The 21,603-nt window shown below is 48.7% G+C and overlaps 1 protein-coding gene across 2 annotated transcripts in view; it reads left to right on the forward strand.

Annotated features, from left to right (window-relative positions):
• The window catches only part of BRWD3 (bromodomain and WD repeat domain containing 3), a 1,513,493-nt gene that overhangs the window by 699,613 nt on the left and 792,277 nt on the right, over positions 1-21,603 (forward strand). For both annotated transcript variants that reach the window (XM_085607835.1, XM_085607833.1), the window contains one exon: positions 14,274-14,417. In XM_085607835.1, the coding sequence (XP_085463961.1) occupies positions 14,274-14,417 (144 nt within the window). The remainder of the gene's footprint in view (positions 1-14,273; positions 14,418-21,603) is intronic.

The raw sequence follows: 21,603 nt of genomic DNA on the forward strand, positions 1-21,603 counted from the left end.
CAGGAGGGTGTCAAGATGCCAACCGATCTCACTCTCGATCCACGGCTGCGAAGCCGATTCGTCAACTAGGCTCATTGTGCCCTGACTTTCTAGTCCTTTGGCAACTCCAGAAAGTTGAGGCCATTTAGGAGTACATGCTGCATATTTTTGGCATTCTTCTGATTCCCTAGGGTGCCTATTTCTGCCCCAATGGGGCCTCCAGTTGGATTATCTTCTCTGGATCTGCCATCAAAAACACTGTCTGAGCTCCTCCAGCTTGCCTCTGGTTCCACACTGACTCTGGTGCTGACTTCAACTCCGACTCCAAGATTCACACAGGTTCTCTTTCTGGCGATGTCAGTCATACCAACTCCAATGTTTTACATAGAGGCGAATCTGCTTCAGACAAAACTCTTCCGCTAAGACTTCAACTGAGGCTGTACTGCCTTATCTGATAGAGACTGTTAGTTGTAGATTCCTTACTTTAGGATTCCCCCCCCAGTCGTTAATCTGAATCCGGAGATTTTTTCTTCAGCAGTAGGTTGCATCGGTCAGCTCTGCATCGTTGGTGCCGGGGTGCGCGGGCGCTACATAGACGCCTTCCATGCATGCTGATGTCAGTTCTTTCTTTTTCTCGCCAGCCTAGCACAGATGAGAGAGCTACCCCTATTCACTTCTTGGCTAACTTTTTAAAACTTTTTGTCACCGTCTTTTTCGAGTCGTAGACTCCTGGTGCGTCGGATGTCCCAGCGAAGGACCGGTTTCAAGCCCTGCGACTCCTGCCACTGGATGATGTCCATGATGGATCCGCACCTCATGTCCCTTTGGTGTCTGGAGGACGACCACGACACAAGTAGTGTTCAGAGTGCCGGGCAATGAACCCGAAGCCTTTGTAGGAGTGGTCCTGAAAGCTGCTGGAGGCTGCTGCTGGAGGCCTGGTGCTCTGCGTTGCTCCCGTTCTCGGGGAAGGTCTTGAATGGTCACGGAGCCCACACTCCTTGCTCTCCAAGTCATCAATGAGGACTTTGGTAAGTCAGGGAAGCACAAAAAGAAGGGGAAGAAGCACAGGCATTATTAGACTTCTCCCCTTCGGTCAGCCGACGCAACGCTGGATCCCGAGCGTCTTCGCTCGAAAGCTCCGTCTCCGTAGCACACTTCTGAGATGGGTCTGCACATCCCTCCCTTTCCAGGAGCAGCCCGGGTCCGCCGGTGCGCCTTTGGACCGTGCAGGGTTGAAAGGGCCCTGGTACTTCGACACTGGAGGCTCCGGCAGGTCCCTGTGGATCCAGCCCTGGAGCCGGATCGACGTAATTCAATCTCACTCAACCTTCCCCGATGATGACGCTCCTGGCGTCGATCGTGCCCCAGGTCGGCGCCGAGCCCATCCTCATCCCTGAAGTGGACACTGAGCCGGACCGACATCGATTCCGACATCGAAAGGGACTTTCTTCTCTGTGTTCCTTTTGGGCCAGAAGGTGAGGAAGAGGACTGTGGGGGCGGGGGGGAAGGGCACCGGACCTTTTAACTGACCAGCTTGAGGAACCGGACTGGAGCATGAACCTGGATGATGCCAATGATCTGGACACTTCCACTGACACTGGCCTGCTTTTTCCCCCTACTGTGGCTACGAAGGAGGGAGCTTCCTATGCTGTGGTGGTGAGGAGGGCAGCCAAGGTCCTTGGTCTGGAGCTCCCTATGGTGGCAGTCAGGACTAACCCAATGATCGAGGTACTTCAGCCTGCCGCTTTCTCTTCTGAACCCCTTTTGTCATTCAATGAAACCCTCACAGTTGTCCATCTGGGCATTTGGTCCAGTCCCAGCACAGGGGCTCCTGTGAATAGGATGATTACCTGCTGCCACGGCACCGCTCCAGTCAGCCAAACTTTCCTGACCAAACACTCGTCCTCTGAGAGCTTGGCAGTGCAAACCTATTCATCAAGAGGCACATTCCCTTTTGCTCCCCCATATAGGGAATCCAAGAAAATTGATCGTCTTGGGAAGATGACCTCTTCCTCCAGCTTGGCATTGCGGTCGGTGAATACCGCATTCCTCTTGGGCTGATACTCCCATACTATCTGGGATACAGTCGTGCAGGTCTGCCTCTGTGTCTGGAAGAGGCCCAGGCTGTTTTCTCTCAAGCAGTTGCAGACGGAACAGACGCATCCAAATTCACAGTGTGATATGGACTAGATACCTCCGACTCACTGGGCAGAATGATTGCCACGTCGGTAGCTGTTAAACACTGCTCCTGGTTGAGAACTTCTGGCTTCTCGGGGGATGTCCAGTCTTCTTTGATGGACATGCCCTTTGATGGTGCTCGCCTTTTTCGCCACAAGGCAGACTCAGCGCTTGAGCACTTCAAGCATTCTCGAGCTATGGCCAGATCATTGAGCCTCGAGGCTACCTCACGGCCACCTTAGTCTGCCATTCGTGGCTAAGGAAGGGGCACCTAGCCATTTCCTGTCCAGCCCAGCCACAGAGTCACGCAAACTTTCCAGCCTCTGTGTGGCTGCGGACGTGGCACCCAGCATCCTCGCTGGTCTGGGAGCCAGCGGGCAGACCCGTCCGCCCTAGCCCCCCGCTGCAGCCTCAAAACCTTCCTAGTCCTTCGTTTTAGGCCCACCACCAGCCAGTTGGAGGCAGAATCCGCCATCACCTCCTCCACTGGCAATTCATCACGTCAAACAGTTCTGAAAATAGTCTGAAGGGGCTACTCCCTCCCCTTCGAGGATACCCCTCCCTCCATGCCACCTTCTTAAGATTGCATGACGGAGGATCATTTGGCACTTCTCCGCCAGGAAGTATCTGGTCTCTTGACCAAGGGAGTTATAGAGAGGGCCCCTGTGCCAGAAGTAGGTCGTGGTTGTTATTCCCGCTACTTTCTGATAACCAAAAAGGACAAATGCCTGCGTCCTATCTTAGACCTCTGGGCCCTCAACAACTTCCTCCAGAAGGAGAAGTTCAAAATGCTCACCCTAACCCAAGTTCTGTCTGCACTCGACCCTGGAGACTGGCTGATGGCGTTGGACTTACAGGAAGCTTATTTTTATAGCCCCGTCCTGCCGACCCACAGTTCACGGAGGGCCACAAGCACTTTCAGTTCACCGTGCTCCACTTTTGTCTTGCCAGTGCCCCTCGGGTGTTCACAAAGATGATGGCGGTGGACCCAGCTCATCTGCGCAGAACAGCAGTTCCAGTCTTCCCCTATCTCAACGACTAGGTGTTGAAGGCTGGCTCACCCCAGGCTGTTGTCTCCCACCTCCAGGTTACACTGGACCTTCAATCGCTGGGTTCACTATCAATGTGCCAAAGTCACATCTGACTCCCTCTCAGACGGGCGGTTCTGGGCACAGTGCAGTTTCGGGTCTTTCCGCCTGAGCAGTGAGTGTGGGATATTTGGGCTATTATATCGATGTTTCAGCCTCTATTCCGGATTTCGGTGAGAATGACTCTGAGGCTGCTGTGCCTCATGGCCTCCTGCATCCTGCTGGTGGATCATTCCAGATTCCATATGCAGGCTCTACAGTGGGACCTGAAGTTCCAGTGGGCGCAGCTTCAGGGGAATTTGCACACCAACTGCAGTGGTGGCTAACAAACCAAGATTGGGTCGGGGCAGATCCCTCTCCCTTCCCCAACCAGATCTAACAGTGCTGATGGATGCGTCACTTCTGGGATGGGGCGGCACCTGGGAGAGGCGGAGATCAGAGGTGTCTTGTCTCCGGCTGAGTCTGGCCTCCAAATTAACCTTTTAGAACTCCGGGTGATGAGACTGGCACTTATAGCATTCCTTCCCTCTCTCAGGGGGAAAGTGGTGCAGGTGTTCACCGACAACACCACCGCCATGTGGTACTGCAGCAAACAGGGTGGGGTGTGGTTGTGAACCCTTTTTCAAGAGGCTCTCCGCCTCTGGAGGTGGCTGGAGCATCAGGACCTAGCCCTGCTGGTTCAACACCTGGCGGGCTCCCTAAACGCCAGGGCGGACAAATTCGGCCATCAGTGACTCGTCTATCACTACTGGCGTCTCAATCCAGAAGTGGCGCATGGTCTCATTCAATGGTGGGGAGAGCCTTGGTTAGATCTGTTCACCTCCGATGAGAATGCACAAGGCCAGCAGTTTTGTGCGTTGAAGTTTCCAAGGCAATCACAAGGAGATGATGGACGGAGCGCTGAAACTTTTCAGACACTCACCCCCGAGTCACAGATCTGGGTTGAATCCGTCATCGTTCTTTAGCTCACCTCCCCACCCCAGTTTACACCCAGCTATATGCAAATCAGTCTTGACCCTGTGCCTCATGGGAACAGTTCAGCCAGAACTGCCAAGCCGATGGATTTAGGCCCAGATCGCTGTACTGGGGTGAATGTTTGACATTGTTCAACATTCTGTCCCTCAATTTTTCTTTTCGCATTTGTCACCCACAGTGGGACGGGTATGCACAGAAGTGGGTCCCGTGCTCTCCATGCCACTGGAGTCAATCTAACCTAGCTGATGAGGAGTGAAACTCCGAAGCTGGTTCATGGATGCTTGTTTCCGGCCCAGGGAGGACCTGGGCTGGCAGTTCGGGTTGGACTGTGTTTTTCTCATGGGGACCATGGTCAAGACTGATTTGTATATGACTGGGTTTAAACTGGAATGGCATAGGGAGTAAAAAAAATTTGGATTTAGGCCCAGATCTCTGTACTGGGGTAAATGTTTGAAATTGTTCAACATTCTGTCCATCAGTTGCTCTTTTTGAGTTTCCTAGGCGGCGCTCGCTCAGCAACGCTTTTCATCGTGAGTGAACCTCTGGCCTCCTGTACGCCTCTCCGCCTGTACTGCTTCCGACAACAGTGCTCAAGAAGATCAAGCACGACCAGGCTCACGTCATTCTTGTAGCTCCAGATTGGGCAGGAAGAGTCTGGTACCCAACCTTCTGAGCATGGCCATTCATCCACCGATCGCACTGCCCCTTCGTGAGGATCTTCTGTCGCAACTGCAAGGGGGGATTCTTCACCCGAACCTAACCAGTCTCCAGCTCCTTGCAGGGAGATCGAGCAGGGGCAGTTGACAGCTTTCAACCCTTCCGCCTGAAGTCTGTGATGTTATCTTGGCAGCCTGGCATCCCTCCAATTTGTATATGCCTGTAGAGGGAAACATTTGTGGCATGGTACACAGCAACGGCTGTTAATCCTCTTTCTGCTCCTCTTTCAGAGGTTCTCTTGTATATACTTTCTTTGGCCCAGCAGGGTTCTGCCTTGGGCACTCCTAAAGGATATCTTGCAGCCATCTCTGCTTTTCTTCGACTACCAATTCAGCCTTCTTTATTCAAAGATCCTATTCTTTTTCCTCCATCTCCTTTTGTAATGCCCCAAAGGGACTTAAATCTGTGTCTCAACTTTTTTTTGTGTGCTCTATTCGAGCCTGTTCATACTTGTCCCCTCAGGTTGCTGACTCTCAAAACTGCCTTTCTTGTTTCCATCACCTCTGCTCGCAAGGGGAGCGAGCTGCAGGCGTTATGTTCTAAGCTCCCTTTTCTATTGGTGCTTAGAACCCAGCCTTCATTCCTTCCTAAGGTCATCACTCCTTTTCATGTGGGACATTATATCACTCTGCCCACCTTTTTTCCTCTTCCGCGTCACACCAAGGAAGAAGAGAGACTCCACTGTCTGGACCCAAAAAATGCATTGTCTTTTTATTTTGATCGCACAAAAGACTTCTGGGTGGATGATCAACTCTTCATTGGCTCTGTGGGTCCCAAGAAAGGTCTGGCTGTTGAAAAACGGACCATCTCCGGATGGGTTGTCCTTTGCATCAAAATATGCTATGCTTTGGCGAAAAAGGTCCCTCCTTTGTGTTTGTGTGCTTCTTCCACCAGAGTAACGGCAGCAACCACAGCATTAGCACGTGGAGCTCCATCCCTTGACATCTGTCAGGCAGCAGTGTGCGCATCCCTGCACATGTTTACCAGACACTCCTGCCTAGATAAACCAGTCCGCAGGGATGGGTACTTTGCCCTTTCGGTCCTCCAGGACTTTCTGGTTTGATCTTGGTTCACAAGCCCTCCTGCTGCGATATGATTTCTATTGATAGGGACTCCCCCAAAAGGGCCCTAGTTTTGATGCACCAGTGATCAGTGTCTTTCATGGCTCTGAGCTTCTGGTGTGGAAAGTCATGTTAAGAACAGACGTTCGCGCACATGGGCGGCATCTTTGCAAGTCCTGCGACGACATCTCGGTGCCCACGACAGACGCGGAGTCGACCAACGCCACCTAACGACGAGTAGAGGTATCGCTGAAGAAAAAAATCTCCGTATCCAGACCGACCCCTGGGGGAAATTATAAGGTAAGGAATCGACAACTAACATATGTCTCTACCAGATACATCATTACCGAAGGTTAGTAACTTGTTCTTTTGGTCAGATTTCGATAAGCCCGACAATGATGACAAGATGGAGATGATTTAACCTACACTGTGATGATGATCATATTTATATTGACTTGCAAGAGGCCAGGGGGGCTTGGTACCTCTTGGGGCACATGGCTGTTGTTGCCCATTGGACCCCCTACTGAAGAGAGTGTATATTTTGCTGTGGTATTTAAATGTGTAGCTGAGGTCCTGGACCTACACTCTGCAGAAATCAAAAACAATTGACCATTTTCATCTGATCCTTTACTCCCATTTAATGAACCCCGACTGACACCAATTATGGGTACCTGGGCAAAATCCATAGCCTGAAAGCAAGCAACACAGACTTCCTTAGCTAGCACCAAACTCCTGAGAGGTTGGTGGTCCAAACTTCCGCCTGAAAGGTTAATCCTAATTATTTCCTAGAACTCCACTAGAGAGGGAGTCGAAAAGGATTGAGGCATTCCCAAAACAGGTGTTCTTCCCCAGCTTGGCATTACTTTCTGTCAAAGCGGTCTGCTTGTTAGGCCGTTATATGCATACCTGTTGGCATGTGGTCAAGGAGGGCTTTCTGGTGGCTCCTGGTCTTTTTTGCTCAAACCATTCAAACCGGCTGAGATTGTTCCACCCCTTCCCTTATGATATATGGTCGGTTGGTTCATGTGTGCTTCTGCATCCCTCCACCCTGCCTTTTCTCCGGTGTAGGGGCCTGCTTTTACTCTTCTATGTTTTACTTGCATGGGGTTCTGCTTCTTTTGCAGTCCTCCGAGTTGTTTTTTTGCCTGTACCTCGGCCTTTTCGTTCCTTTCAGGGGATGCGGCCCTCCTTGATGGTGTCGTCTGGGGGTGGATTGCTGTTCCTCCTTTGCTCCTAGGGCTTGTTGCCCTACACTGTTGTGGATGGTGATTGCAGTCTCTCTCTCTCTCTTCTGCTGTGCCCTTTTTCACATGCTTCTGCCTCCTGGAAGGTTGTCGCCTTAGCTTGCAACAGTGTTCCTCAGAGCGGTGCTCTGCTCTTTCGCTGCTATGGCTTTCCTCGCTATGGTCTTTTGTGCCTTGGTGCTTGGCACTTTTCCAACTTGGGCTCTCCTCCCCTTTTGGGCTGTTCCTCCTCTTTCGTTTCTCTCTTTTTTGTTTCACTGGTTTTTCGCACACTGTTCCCATATTCTCCACAGTTTTTGTTTATGATGGCTCCGCGTTGTGGCGCGGAAAAGTTCTCCGAAGAAAACTGAATGTCATTGAGCCGGGTGGGGCTTATGTGACCTCACTGACGTCACGTGGTACCGCCCCCTGGCGCGCAGAGATGCTGTGGCAAAGAAAGTTTTCCGCGTCCAGTATCACGCCTGGGTGCTTGGTTACAAGTGTCGGTGTGCTCCTGCATGAGCAGGACCCCTCTTCAAACCCCAGAGTCGATTCACCAGGCTTTGTAAGTGCTGTCATCCATTTAATACATATAGTGAACATCAAGTCAAATACAAGATGTCTAACTATATATTGGCTGCACCGAACCTGTCATGGTTGGTATCAAACACGTTGGAATCCTACCCCAACACTGAATCCAGTGTTGGATATAGGACCCCATGTACTGGGGGCTCCCATAGGGTACCCGCCCTGTATTCCTGGTACCTGTCTTTTTAGGGTCTAACAGGAGGCTAGTGCTGGTGCTGACCACTGACACGATTCTGACCTCCTGCTGCTGTGCTGAGCTGAGCTTGAGCAGGGGAAGGTAGAACAATAGGTTTCCTGTCGCATGGAGGTGTGACCACCTCCCAGACAGGACTTAATGTATTGAGCTGGGGTGGAGGTGCTTGTGAGCACCACCAGACTGATTGGAAGGGCACATTTTGTGCCTTCCTTGCATACTCCAGTTTGAGCCAGTTCAGGGAGCTGTTGGCTCCAGCTCTGAGCGAAACTGGACAAAGGACATGGGAGTATCCTCCCCTCCTTTGGGAGGGATCCATGAATCGTCCCAACCCTTTCCCTAGGGTACTTAAGGGCTTACCCTGTGGGTGGCTCTTCAGATTGATCGTGGGACAAGTTTCAAATCGGAAACCACTTCAACTTAAAATTTCTGGGCACCTTGGGCTTCGTTGGAACCAAGACTGCATCAAGGAAGTCTCCTGCTGCTCCTGGTCTCGTCGTCTTGCTAATCTTCTGCGTTGCCTGTGCTTCATCAACATTCTTCTCCAGGCCTGTGGGCATCAAAGAGTAATCTCCCTTGGAGTGAAGGAGTCACACTTCTCTGCATCTGCAGGCACCGCACCCAATCTGTCAGGTCTGCTGCTCTTGACATCCTACGGACTCTGAAAGGCTCAGCAACACAGGTGGTAGTTCTGCAACTCCCTTGAGGCCTGCACTGTCTTCTCAGCAAGTTTGAGACTAGTATCCCTCGTCGGAACCACTGGAACAGAACCACTGTGCACCACGTCTACTTGCCGAAGCTAAGGCTTGTTGACTGTCCGCCAGCGATCTTCAGGCTACAAGACGTTCCAGCATCTCTTCCTGCCAAGATCTTTGTCCTCACTGCATCCTCTGCACCGTGGGCCTGCATCTTTGGTGAGCTGCTCGAGGTCCTCTTGTGATTCATGTACCTCTGGCCTGTGGGTCCTCTTAAGGGTCTTCTTTGGCTTCAGTGGACTTTCCTGCTTGCTAGGGTTATGCTCTAACTCTCCTACACTTGGTGAATCCCTTGGACTTTGCTTGTCCCAACTCTGCACCTTTTTCATTTACCACGCCTGTTACTGATGCCACTGCTTGTTGGTGCTCCCGCTGGACACCAACTCTCTACTTCCGATGTGGGACAGCTCCTGAACGGCTCCAAAGCGTCGCCTGGTCCTCACAGCTACAGCAGCAAGGACACCGTCATCACTCGTGCTTCTTCTATCATTGGTCTTCCGTCCCTCCGGGTCACTCCAGCGTGACTTAGACTTTGTCCCCTCTGCTTGCATGTACTCCTGTTCAAGACTCCATCCTTGAATTCCACCTGATTCTTTCACCTTCGCCAGTGGCATGTTTTCTTAGTCCTCTATTGTGGTCTACAGCTCTTTCTGATGTCACTTCGAACTTATGCATCCGGCTTCTCTGGTGTAGGCATCCTGGTTCCTGTGGTATATACGGGTGGGGTGACCCTCCAACTTTCCATCTTCCACGGGGTTTCATCAGGGTCCATTGGCTGTGAAGCTGTTCCTGCTTCCTTGCGACTGATGCTTGTACCTCAACTCCAACTACCAAATACTTACCTCAAAAACGATAACACTATATACCTCCATAGGATAACATTGACTGTTTTTCTGTGAAAAGTTTCAGTGTGGAGTTTGAAAACCTAAAGAAATTCTTTAAAATTGTACTGTTTAACAAAAACGATTTTACTTACCTGTTTACAGGAAATGTCCCCGAGTAGTATCCAGATATACTACTCTGAGTAAAAAGTAATCCGAAAGTAACTTACCTGTAATCTTGCTGAGAATCCCATTCAAAGTATATGTACAGTATTCTGAAAAGCATTGCATTATCAGTAACACTACTGTAATCAAATCAAAGGTCACTTACAATTGCAATCCAAACTGTGTTACAATCTGTATATTTACTGCAAAGTACGTATCACTTACCTGTGCCAGGCTTGCTTGGTTCTAGGAAATAAAATACAAATATTTTTTATACAAAAACAATTGGTCTGAAGTTCTGTCTTTGAGTGTGTGAATTCATTTGCTGTCTCAGTGTGTAAAACAAATGCTTAACACTGTCCTCTGATACTGCCTTACTGCTCGACCACACTACCACAAGGAGAGAGTGATGTGCTATCTAACTTTACCTCTGCCTACCTTTGGGGTTCCACTGTACTCTGTGCACACTATACCTCAATTTGGTATTGTATATAAAGGTCCAGCTTCCTACACAAAGTGCTTCACTTAAATAAGTGTCCATCATGTACTAAGGCAGCCTCTTATAATCCTTAATTAATATGCCCTTTGAGTCCCGCCTTTTTGGCAAAAAAGCTGATCCTTCCCTTTAGCACTTTAGGGAAAGCAGAGCCACAGTGCCTTCCTTTGGTCTCTCAATGCCTGCCAGACAATTTCCTCAGCAGTTTCATCACTTTTTTGGTTTCTCCAGGAGGCTGGCTTACCAGCACCACCAAACCCACCATCACAACAGTCACTCCAGCCATGTTGTGGCAGTGGATTTGGCAGATATTGGACAGATCACTAGGGACAAAGCTCAACTTAGTCTTCTGCTCCTGCCGTGTCAGCCTCCTGGCCAGATTAGCTCGCCACTGGTGGCACAAAGCCACCTCTGAGAGACAAGATCAAACATTTTGTTCCAAGGTGGTAAACCATCTCACTCAGCAGATAGGTCCTTCAGATCGTTTAACGGAGGCACACGCTACCATTCCTTTCTGATCCACTGCAACATCCTCCCACATCAGAGCGGCTTTCAAAGGAGCACCTTCCATCTTTCTGCAAGAGGTGCAGGCTGTGGAGAGGTTGCCAACCACAGGGGTCCCTACTCCCACTGCTTCCTTTTTCCGAGGGGGAACGGAGACCATAGTCCTATTTTAGTTCGTCAAACTCTGAATGCCTTCCCCTAGAAGGACAAATTCAGAATGCTAAATTTGGCTCAGGTTGTCTGCTCTCGATCTAGGTGACTGTATGGTTACCATGGATTTACAGGATGCGTATTTTAATACGACTGTCCTGCAGGCCCACAGATGCTATTTGTGATATAAGGTCGACCTGTAACTGCACTCAAAGGTGTTGGGTGAGCTGTGTCTGGCTCCACCGTCACATGTGCCATGAAAGGAGAAGTAGGGACCCAGTAGGGTACATATTGCACCTGTGCACAAAAGTCATACAGCTCAAAGTCTGGGTCTGTCAGCTCCCTGTTCATGGGGTAATATTAAGGTCTCCCTTAGGAGCCTAGTTTGGCCACCAGCCTATGCCAATCTTATCAAGTGTGACCCAAGAGTTTTGAAGGATTGTTTATTTAGAGGTACAGGGATGTTTTACAACAGGTATAGTAAGTTAGGCAGTATAACCTTTTTTTAATATGTTGATTTGGCCCATCATGGAAAGTGGGAGAGAGATCCATCTCTTGATCTTTTCTTTAATGTTAGACATTACAGTGCCATTATTCTGGGTTATGTCTGTTGCACATACCAAGATATTTGATGACCTTCAGCGCCTTGAGACCCTCACAGGAGATTTGCCACGCTAAATAGATGTCTGATTGATTGATTGATTGATGGTTGACTGATTCCACTGCAGGGAGAACTTGATTTTATAAATGCACATTCCTGGAGGTAAAGAGAAAACTGTTGGTTTGTTCGAGTTGACCTATGATGCGATCTTGTAAATCTTTCCTTACTCTGAGTTGCTTGGCCACAGCAATCCTCTGTATTTATGTTCAGAGGACTCCAACGGTACCCTCTGTGATACGGCCGAGATTTCATTAAGTTGAATGAAAATGACTACTTATTAACTCCGTGTTTGAACGCTGTGTCGAGGAGTGCAAGGGGTGATAAGTGCCATGAGAAGGCCTAAGAGTGGGATATAGAGATTTCAGTCACTACTTCTGGTGGTGAGTTATCAGAATAGGTGCAAGGCTAATGTTCTATAGATGTTACCCAACTACAACTATCATGTGTACTTATCAAATAATCTAATTTGGCCCAGGAACCATGTGCTGGAGATGCGCGTGCCCTCCCGAGTGGAGGGGTGCCTATTTCTCCATATGTCTTATAGGCCATAAGAATCTATGATGTTCTGTAGTGTCTGTACTGCAGAGTTGTGTTCAGCTTGCATGGTGGGAGCAGTCCATGTTTCTAACTAAATCCAAGTCAAAGTCACCGCAAGAGAACAGCATGGGGTTCCAGGGTTGTGCATTTATGCAAATGCTGTTATATAAAGTCAGTATCATCTGCTATGGGTCTATGCATATTTATGCTCATGTTTGCCATGTATGAATGCTTGAAGTAGTTTAGATGTACCGTGTTGGTTATGTAGAAGGGTGAAGGTTATTCCCCGTGTAACCAGTATTGCAGTTCCATGGGCATACCAATAATATATGGATAATGTTTTATTGCCACTTTGTGTAACTGGAATCTTAGTGACTGTGCTCATATTCATGTGTGTTTCCTGGAGCATGGCAACATCAATTCCGTGGCTATCAAGGTATGTTAATATGTCTGTGAGGATAATTTAACAATTTCTTATTCCAAGTCAGTAGTTGAAGGTTTGTCTTGCATCTGCTCATCTTATCACTGGTGTGTTACGTCATAACAGCCATTGTCTCGCCCTGTGTGTCATACAAAGGCATTGTAGCAATCTTAGAGTCTAATGGTCTCGGTAGTGGCAGTTGTTTGTCTGATATCACTTCAGGTCTGAGAACATTCACATTCTCTTTCCCTTCCCTTCCTTCTCCCACTCTAGCCCCCAAACATGCATTTGAAATTTACCCCAGGTACCCACAAACCTTGTGCCCATAAGTGGTATTAAAACATGGAACACCCAAAACCAGTTGTAAGGTATACAGAGATTACTCGGGGGGGGGGGGGGTGGGAAGCACCAGAAGCTGGGCAACCAACACCATGAACATTAGACGGATGTCCACTGGGAAAGCATTCCTGAGCTCAGGCCCGGCGGAAATTATAAATAAGACATGATGCATAATTAATGCCTCAGGTTGGGAAAACGGGTGATACACCCCCCTTCTTTCCCCCCCCCCCCCCCCCCCCCCCCCCCCCTCCCAAAGGTCCAAAGGGTGATATGGATTCATTTGCATGTACATCTGGTCCAAGCATTATGCAGCCATTCTGTCATTCGGTGTTACTAAGGGACTCTTCTTGTGGGCGTGAACCTCGCAATGACCTTAGGCCTTTTGGAGAGAGGAGCCGCTTTATGAAGGGATTGCCACTTCGTAGTTTAAAAAATGTGTTTCCTACTTTGGTGTATAATTTTTTATCTCTGCAGTTGTAACATAGCATGTGGAGTGCTAGGATTCTTGGTGGGCCTCTTGAACTGTGATGGTGAATTCTGGGTTTTTAGATCTAGTATTCCCTTTGACAGGGTTTGACTCTCTCTGCCTGCCTTAGGACAATATTGCTGTCCGGAGAGCCCAAGAGTGCAGTGCATGAGCTCACCTGTGCGAACATTGAGGAGAAATTGTCTGTGCCAAACATGGATTTGAGTAGACACTCTGCTTAATCTGCCATGTTTTGTGTATTGGTAGATTCTGGGAGCCTGTGAATTTTCAGTTTATTGCACCTTTATATGGCCTCCAAGTCCTTGTTCTTGACTTTGATGATATTGAAGATTTTAGGCATGTCAGGTAGTTTTTCTTGGTGTCCAGTGGAGTCATCCTCTATGGTAGAGAAATGTGATCCGGCAGTGGAGATCTACTGTTCTTGTGTGTTGATCATGTTTGACATTTAATGTTCTCTTGTGGTCAAAGTGTCAATCTTCTGGTCAATAGAAGTAAAGGTCTTTTGTATTGCAGGAGTAATGTTTTCACGTCTAGGTCGTCATTAAAGCTTAAAGGTCTATGTGGCGTGTGTGATGTTTCCATCACTGATATCTTCACTATGCGCCTCGTGTCGAATGTCAGTTTTGCCTGCTTGGAGGGGCTCCCATTCCCATAGTAGTGTTTTCTTTAATGTTATACAGCACTTGCAGCAATCTGGCAACAATAAAGATGGCGATTTTAGGCCAACGTTCCACGCTCGCACCCTGCTCTGTATATTTCCCTTTCTCAGGAGATCACAAAGACTGCACGTCCGTGGTGGTAGAATATGTGTGTGTGTGCGTGTCTCTCTCTCTCTTTCTTTCCTACTTACTGACAAAGTGTTCACTACCGGTTCAGCAATATTAAATTGATTACACTGTATAACCTGTCTATTTTTTTTCTTTTTCTTATTCAAGATTGACAACCAAGTCTGCAGTGGACGTGCTTTAAGAAGAATACAGCGTAAACGCCCACATGCCTACCAGACACGTTCCACAATGGAACATAATCCTCAGGCCACAGGTCCAACTATGCAAGAAGAGTCTGAATTCCATTCGGAGGTTAGTTATTGATACAATGGGTCTAGTTGACTGAATTTTCATTGCCATGATCGATTAAAGGTGATGGAGATGCCCTGTTTGCGTGCAAATGTAAATCAAGCAATGTGTTTTGTTTCCTTTTTTATAATCATAGTAATTTAGCTTTTATATTGTTGCACATGTAGGATTGTGTTTTCTTAAGTTACCTAACAATGCACATCTAAACACAAATAAATTCATATGACTTGTATTCGGTTATCCTTTGTCGCCTTCAGTTGCTTGATAAAACTTACTTCAAATAAGATTGAACTCTGAGGTGGTTTAACACCTGGCAGGTTCTCTGAATGCCAGGGCGGACAAACTCAGCCGCCGGAGCCTGGTGGATCACGAATGGCGTCTTCACTCAGAGGTGGTAGAATGTCTCTTTCAGCTGTGGTGGGAGCCTTGGCTAGATCTGTTCACCACCAAAGAGAACGCCAAACAGGTACCCAGGGCCTATGTTCTTTCCCTAAACTGCATTAAATGCAAAAACAAATTGCACTCTTTGGCTACAGGTCAGTCCCTTGTAAATGGTAACACAGGTACCAAGGGCATTGTGGCCAAGGAAAATCTCTAAGGAAGGCAGCACTTATTGAGCCACCCTTAGATGCCCTGTCCCTTTACACACACACGCGCACACACACACACACACACACACACACACATACAGCCATTGCAGGCTGCGTGTTCTGGTCCAAAACATATTGGCAAATATCCCTGTGTGTCATGCCTACAACCCACTGCCCTGGGATAGGTCAGCCAACCCTCTAGCTGGGTGCACTATAGCAGTGGTGAGGGTACAGGTGCATGAGCCCTGTACCCTTACAGTGTCTAAGCCAATTCTTAGACATTGTAAGTGCAGTAATGACATTAGGAGTAAATGGTGCCAGGCGATTGACATTAAGAACTCCCCCGCATCATAATAGTTTTACTGAAAACTGGGAAGTTTGGTATTAAACTTCTCAGCACATTAAACCCACACTGATGCCACTGTGGGATTTAATGAAAAATGCATTCACAGGGCATCTTAGAGATCACCCTGAAAAACGATCTAACACTAGTGTCCTGTCTGAGTGGCTGCTCGCCAGCTGCCACCATCAGACATGTTTCTGGACCCCTGGGTCGAGAGCCTGCTGCACTCAAGGGGTCAGAAACAATACATATCCTGAGGCGAGGTACCAAGCGGTCAGCCCCAGGATGGGCAGGGTCCACGAAGGGGAGCTTCAAAGGCTTGCAGCCTTTGTGAGCTACCCCAGCCCTTTGCTGCTTCCAGCAACTGTCTCCCACCGCTTCTGACCCCCTCTTTGGGTGGGAGAAGCGGTGGGAAAGCCAAGTGAGGAAGGTAGGTGTGCCCACCTTTGCCAACCCCACCCCTCATGTGGGGGAGGCAAGGTGAAGCACAACTCTCAGTCCCCGCCATCTTGCAGACCGAGCCAACCGGACTGAGGCATATGCCCCCCTCCCATTGGAGGGTGGCATAATAGGGGGTGTACCCACCCCAAGGAAGGGACCCATCGGTCCCAATCTTTACTTATCTCTAACACCGCTACATCTAGTATTTAGGGGCACCCCTGAACCTTGCCTCCTCAGACAAGAATCAACAAGAAGAAGAGAAGAAGAAGGACCGAAGAACCCGTGCTGAACTAAGAAGAGGAGGACGTCTATTGGCCCCAGCCCTACTGGCCTGTCCCCACCTCAAACCTGCTCCAGCGAAATCCCGGTGTGTCCAGCAGTCTCAAGAACCCAGAGGGCCTGCCCTGCTTTCCAAACCAAAGACTTTGTATCTCGTGAGCACCTGATTTGCTCATCAACAGACTCTGGCCCCAGTCAAAACCGTGAGTCTGCACCCGATGCCCATGACCCGAGTTTGAGTAGTCCCTGTGAGAAAGTGGCTCTGTATATACTGTTCCCTAATAGGTACAGGGTGTACAGAGTCCACAGTCCCCCAGGGGCTGATAGAGGTTAAAGTTAGGTATGACCTTACTCTCTAAAGTGGTAGCTTGGTCGAGCAGTAAGGCAGTACCAGAGGACAGTGTAAAGCATTTGTTGTACACACTCAGTCAGCAAATGGTCTCACACACTCAATAACTGAACTCTAGGCCAATGGTTTATATATATAAAATATATGCTTGTTTTATTTTTAGAACCACAAAGGGAATAAAAATATACTTTCTCAGAATGAGAGGTTGAATATAAATACTTTTGCAATAAGCAATGGATTTTTGTAAATAGTCACAGTTGGTTACAATAAACAATCCTATTTCCTAAACATGACAATGCATTGAGCTCAATGGTAAATTCAGGTTATTTGTAATAAATTACTTTTCAGATTACTTTTGGAATTCCAGGTCTGGTTCCTAGATCCAGCCCTGGGACAATATTCAGAATCAAGTGGTGAAAGTCGACTTAATTACTGTACTGATTTTTAAATAATATTTAGCTATTTCACAAGTTGACACTTAGAAAATATTTCAAAGAAAACATTCAATGGATCTCTATGGCAAGAAATTCAAGTTGCAGGTAGAGTACTTTATCGTTACTTTTGTAATCCAGGTCTGGGTACCTAGACTCAGCACTGGGGTCTTTATCAGAAACAGGTAAGTAATTACGTTTGCAGAAATTTTACGGTTTTAAAAGAATATTTCAAGATTGTAGAAATCAACACTTAGAAGAAATTTCACAGAAAAGCAGTCCATGGTTTCCTATGGAAGAAAAATGAGTTAAAGGTAAGTATAGTTGTGGGTACTTGTCAGAGTCAGTGCTGGGCACCAAGATCCAGCACTGGGAGCTCACCTAAGAGCAGGTGAGTAAATTCGTTTTTGGTACTCGGCTGATTTTTGGTGAATATTTTGAGTTTTGAAAAGTTCACACTTAGAAGAATTTCCAAGAAAAAGCCAGCCAATGTTACCCTATGAGGAAAATGAAGTTCGCGGTTTAAGGGTAAGTTCTCGACTGGCAGAGTTGAGGTTCTGGGCATAGACTGAGGGGTCTCCCAGTGTCAGGTAGGTACAGTCAGTTCACCCTCAGCGGTTTCAGGACGGCCGGGTGCAGAGAGAGTTAGGCCCAATGTTAGCCTATGAGGAATAGGGGGGCCTGGTTTGGTGGCTGCTGACTAGCAGGCCACGCGGCTGTGGGAGCTGGGCTCCTGGTCACTCACTCAGGGCAAGTGGGGAAGTAGGCTAGTGTAGAGATTGCACTGCCAGGGCCACTCGGGCGGCTGGATGCAGGGTGCTTTTGATCCCTCGGTCGCTCAATGGAAATCAATGGGAATGTTCCGGTTAGGAAAAAGGCTGCAAGCTCAGGGACGAGGATGCTTCAGGTGCCACCACCACTTCGAGAGGTAAGTTGGGTAGTTGTAGGTTAGGTGGGTACCCCGGGATTGGGCTTAGGGGGCCGCAGGGCGCCGCGTGCAGGGGTGCCTTTTGGTGTCGGGAATCTTACCCTCTGATGATCGCGGTTGGGGGGGGCACCTTGTTTCGAGGCTGCAGGCTTCTTCTGGAATGTTGAGGGGGGTCCTTGGGTGCCGGACTCGGGGTCACAGTCGCCGTGGGGTCGTCCTCAGGGTCTTTGTCCACTCCGGCACTGGCCAGGCTTGGCTGGTGCAGAGTGTGCTGGGTTCGCGGTTCCGGGCTGCTGCCAGGGGTTAGAAATAGGTTTCTGAGTAGAGCCTCTACTCATGGGAGTCCCAGGGGCTTAGAGCCAAAAGGTAGCCAGGTCCTCCGGGGTTTGGTGAGGTTGCTGGCCACGGGAGATGCCGCGCTGGTGCAGGTCCGGGAGTCGACAGGCCGGTAGGGCTGGGGCCAAAGCAGTTGGTGTCTTCTTCCCTTTTTAGCAGCTGCAGGGCAGGTCTTTGTTCTTCTTGCTCTTCTTGTAGTTTTTCGAATCTGGAATCTGGGGAAGGAAGGTTCAGGGTGCCCCTAAATACTAGATTTAGGGGCGTTACAGGTAGGTGAAGGTCAGAGACCAATGGGTCCTTGTCCTGGGGTGGGTACACCCCCTATCCTGCCCCACTCCTGTGGGAGGGGGGCAGTAGCCTAATCCTGATAGGGTAGGGCCTCCCATCTTCAAGATGGCGAGAGCCCGGAGATGTGCTTCACCTCGCCTCCCCCACCTGAGGGGTGGGGTGGGCAGGCTGGCACATCCCCTGTCCTTGTATGGGGTTTCCGGCCAAGCTTTCCGCCAGAGTGGGGGGTTGCAGTGGCCTGGGGAAACTCCTAGAGGCGGCAGGCCTTTGAAGCTTCCCTTTGCTCATCCTGGGGGAGGAGATTTATCACCTCACCCAGGATGTGCATTGTTGCAGGCCCGGGAGAGCAGGGGCTCTCCCACCCAGGGGTCCAGCAATGTGTCTGCTGTGTGGCAGCCTGGGCAGCCTCAGAGCAGACGTGGATTGTAGGTTAGTTGTAAGGGGGCATCTCTAAGATGCCCTCTGGGGTGCTTGGTACATTAAATCTCACACTGGCATCAGTGTGGGTTTAATGTGCTGAGAAGTTTGATACCAAACTTCCCAGTCTTTGGTGTTGCCATTATGGTGCTGTGGAGCTCGTGTTTGACGAGCTCTCAGCACCATGTACTCTTAAATGGCAGCACTGCACTTACAGTGCCCGGGAATGGACCTGGGTACTGTAGGGGCACAGGGCTCCTGCTCCTGTGCCCACACCATGGGCATAAGGCACCCAGCCAGAGGGGTGACTGACATATGCCTTGGCAGTGTGGGTGTTGGGCATGGCACACAGGGATGTGTGCCATGTCGACTCTTCATTTTGTCCTGCACCCAGACACTCAGTCTGCAAAGGCAGTGTGTGTGTGTGTAAGGGTACAGGGCCCCTAAGGGTGGCACAATGAGTGCTGCAGCCCTTAGGGGCCTTCCCTGGTCACAAGGCCCTGGGTACCTAGGGTACCATTTATTAGGGGCTGACATGTGGCCAGGGTTTGCCAATTTGGAGTTTGTGTGTTTAAGGAAGGAACATAGGCCCTGGGCACCTGATTGGCAGGAGTCCAGGGTACACTCAGTCAAAGTACATTCAGCAATTTAGCAAAAAGTGGGGGCATACCATGCAAGAAAGAGGGCACTTTCTCACAGTCCCACACCAGGAGGACGTCTCCCCGGCGATCCTGACCTGAGATCTAGTGATCTCTGACCTGCCTGGAATCTCCAAGCTAAGCCTGCAGCCTCTTTCTGGATGATTCTCAATCCCAACCCCCCCCTCCCGACCACGACCGGAGCCTGTAAGAAAAACCCGATGCCTAAAGACACCCCTGCACCCGAAGTCCCATGGCCTTGGGTGGACCAACCGACGGTGTCCCAGCATCCCCAGGCATCCCAACTTACCTCTCCAACCAGTGTTCACCTCCAGAAGATCTTCATCCCCGAGCCTGCTGTCTTTGTTGCAACCGGAGAATCTCCATTGAAACCAATAGGGCACCAGCACCAAAACAGCACCCTGCACCCAGCCGCCCCTGTGCCGCTGTGGGTGATCTTTGTGTGCGAACTAAGATCCCCTTTGTCCGGAGCCTTTCACCAGGAGCTTTACTCCCACAACCTTGTGGCCTGCTAGTGAGCAGCCACCAACCGTAGGCCCCCTATCCCCCATTGGATAACCTTGGGCCTCAGCACGCTGCACCCGGCTGCCCAAGTGCCGCTGAGTTTCAAGAGTGCATCCTTGACCCTGGGGGAATCCTGGTTCTAACCCCAGAATACCAACTCCTGCAAACTTGTACTTACCTGCAAACCGTTAACTTAATTTTTCACCATAGGAATACATTGACTGTTTTAAGTGTGGAGTTGGTTTGTATGGAACATTGAAAAACTGTCTATGTACTAAAAGTGAATTGCTTACCTTTTGTCTCGAAATGTCCCAGTGTGACAACTCTGGTGAAGCCTTACTGCTCGCCCAAACTACAACAAATCGACAGTAAGGTTCTATCTACTTTTACCTCTGCCTACCTCTGGGGTTCACTGGACTCTGTGCATACTATAAATCATTTTGGTATAGTATATACAGAGCCAACTTCCTACACATGAGGCCATTGAAGTTCCTGGATCTAGTCTGACAGCTGGGATTGAGTTACAGGGGCTGGGGCAGTCATTGTACCCCCTACAAACCCAGAGGCTGAAGTCTGTTCAAATGAAGCAAGGTTTTCCTGAAGGCATACAGTGGATACACAATTATTTTAGCATTCTGTTTTTGACCTTTGAAGTGCACCCTAAGTGTTATATGTAAACCCCAGCAACCATGTCAAGCTGGATTTGACATTCAAGCAGGATTTGACACACTAGTGTCAAAAAGAATGTGCACAGCCCCAACCTGCATAGTCTGTTAGGTTAAGAGGGGTCATCTCTACCCTTTCAGATCAGCATATTGTTTTCCCCTTGGAGATATTTCACACCCATTCACACCTATTTAAATGCTAATTACTGGATGGCAGAAGCAGGAGAGCAAATGTAAATGGGCTTCCAAAAGCTTTAGGCATGGAAACTCTGGCTTTCCAAAATTATCTTTTCCTTAACATTCATCAAGAATTTGGCTTCACCATTGAATTGGATTTGAATAACTATTGAATATAGCTGTTTAATTGTTTTTCTAGCTGTTTCCTAACCGAAATTAGTAATATCATATGTATTATATGTATTAATGTAACCCCGTGTTTTCTTAAATAGCCAGCCTTGCTTCTGTGAAAGTAGGTTGTGGGTATTTTTCAGTGTAAGGACATGTTTACCGTTAAATTTCTACTTGTCCGACTTTTACATACCATATACCCTGCCTTATGGACAATAAGGTCTACATAGGGGTGACTTATACGTTAATAAAAGGAAAGTTGTGACCTGTCAAAAGGTTTTATTTTGATATGTAGAATTGTAGTGTTTAAGCTGCCACAGTAAGGCTTGAATGGAAGGCCTGTAGCTATGTATTACACTGTAGTGAATGGCAAAGTATCCATGACATTCAACTTATAGGCTCTGGGTACATTTTGTACCATATATTGAGGACTTGCATGCAAGTTAAATTTACCGATTAGGAATATGCATTTTGTCCAAGTTTACAGGGCAAGCTCCGGCACTTTACTACTGGTTAGCAGTGGTAAAGTGCACAGATTTATAAAATCAGTAAAAATATGTGGTCCAGCAATGGGAGAAAAATCCGGAATGGCCATGCAGAAAAGGCAAATT

Source organism: Triturus cristatus, chromosome 5_2, assembly GCF_964204655.1.
Source record: "Triturus cristatus chromosome 5_2, aTriCri1.1, whole genome shotgun sequence".
NCBI classification, from domain to species: domain Eukaryota; kingdom Metazoa; phylum Chordata; class Amphibia; order Caudata; family Salamandridae; genus Triturus; species Triturus cristatus.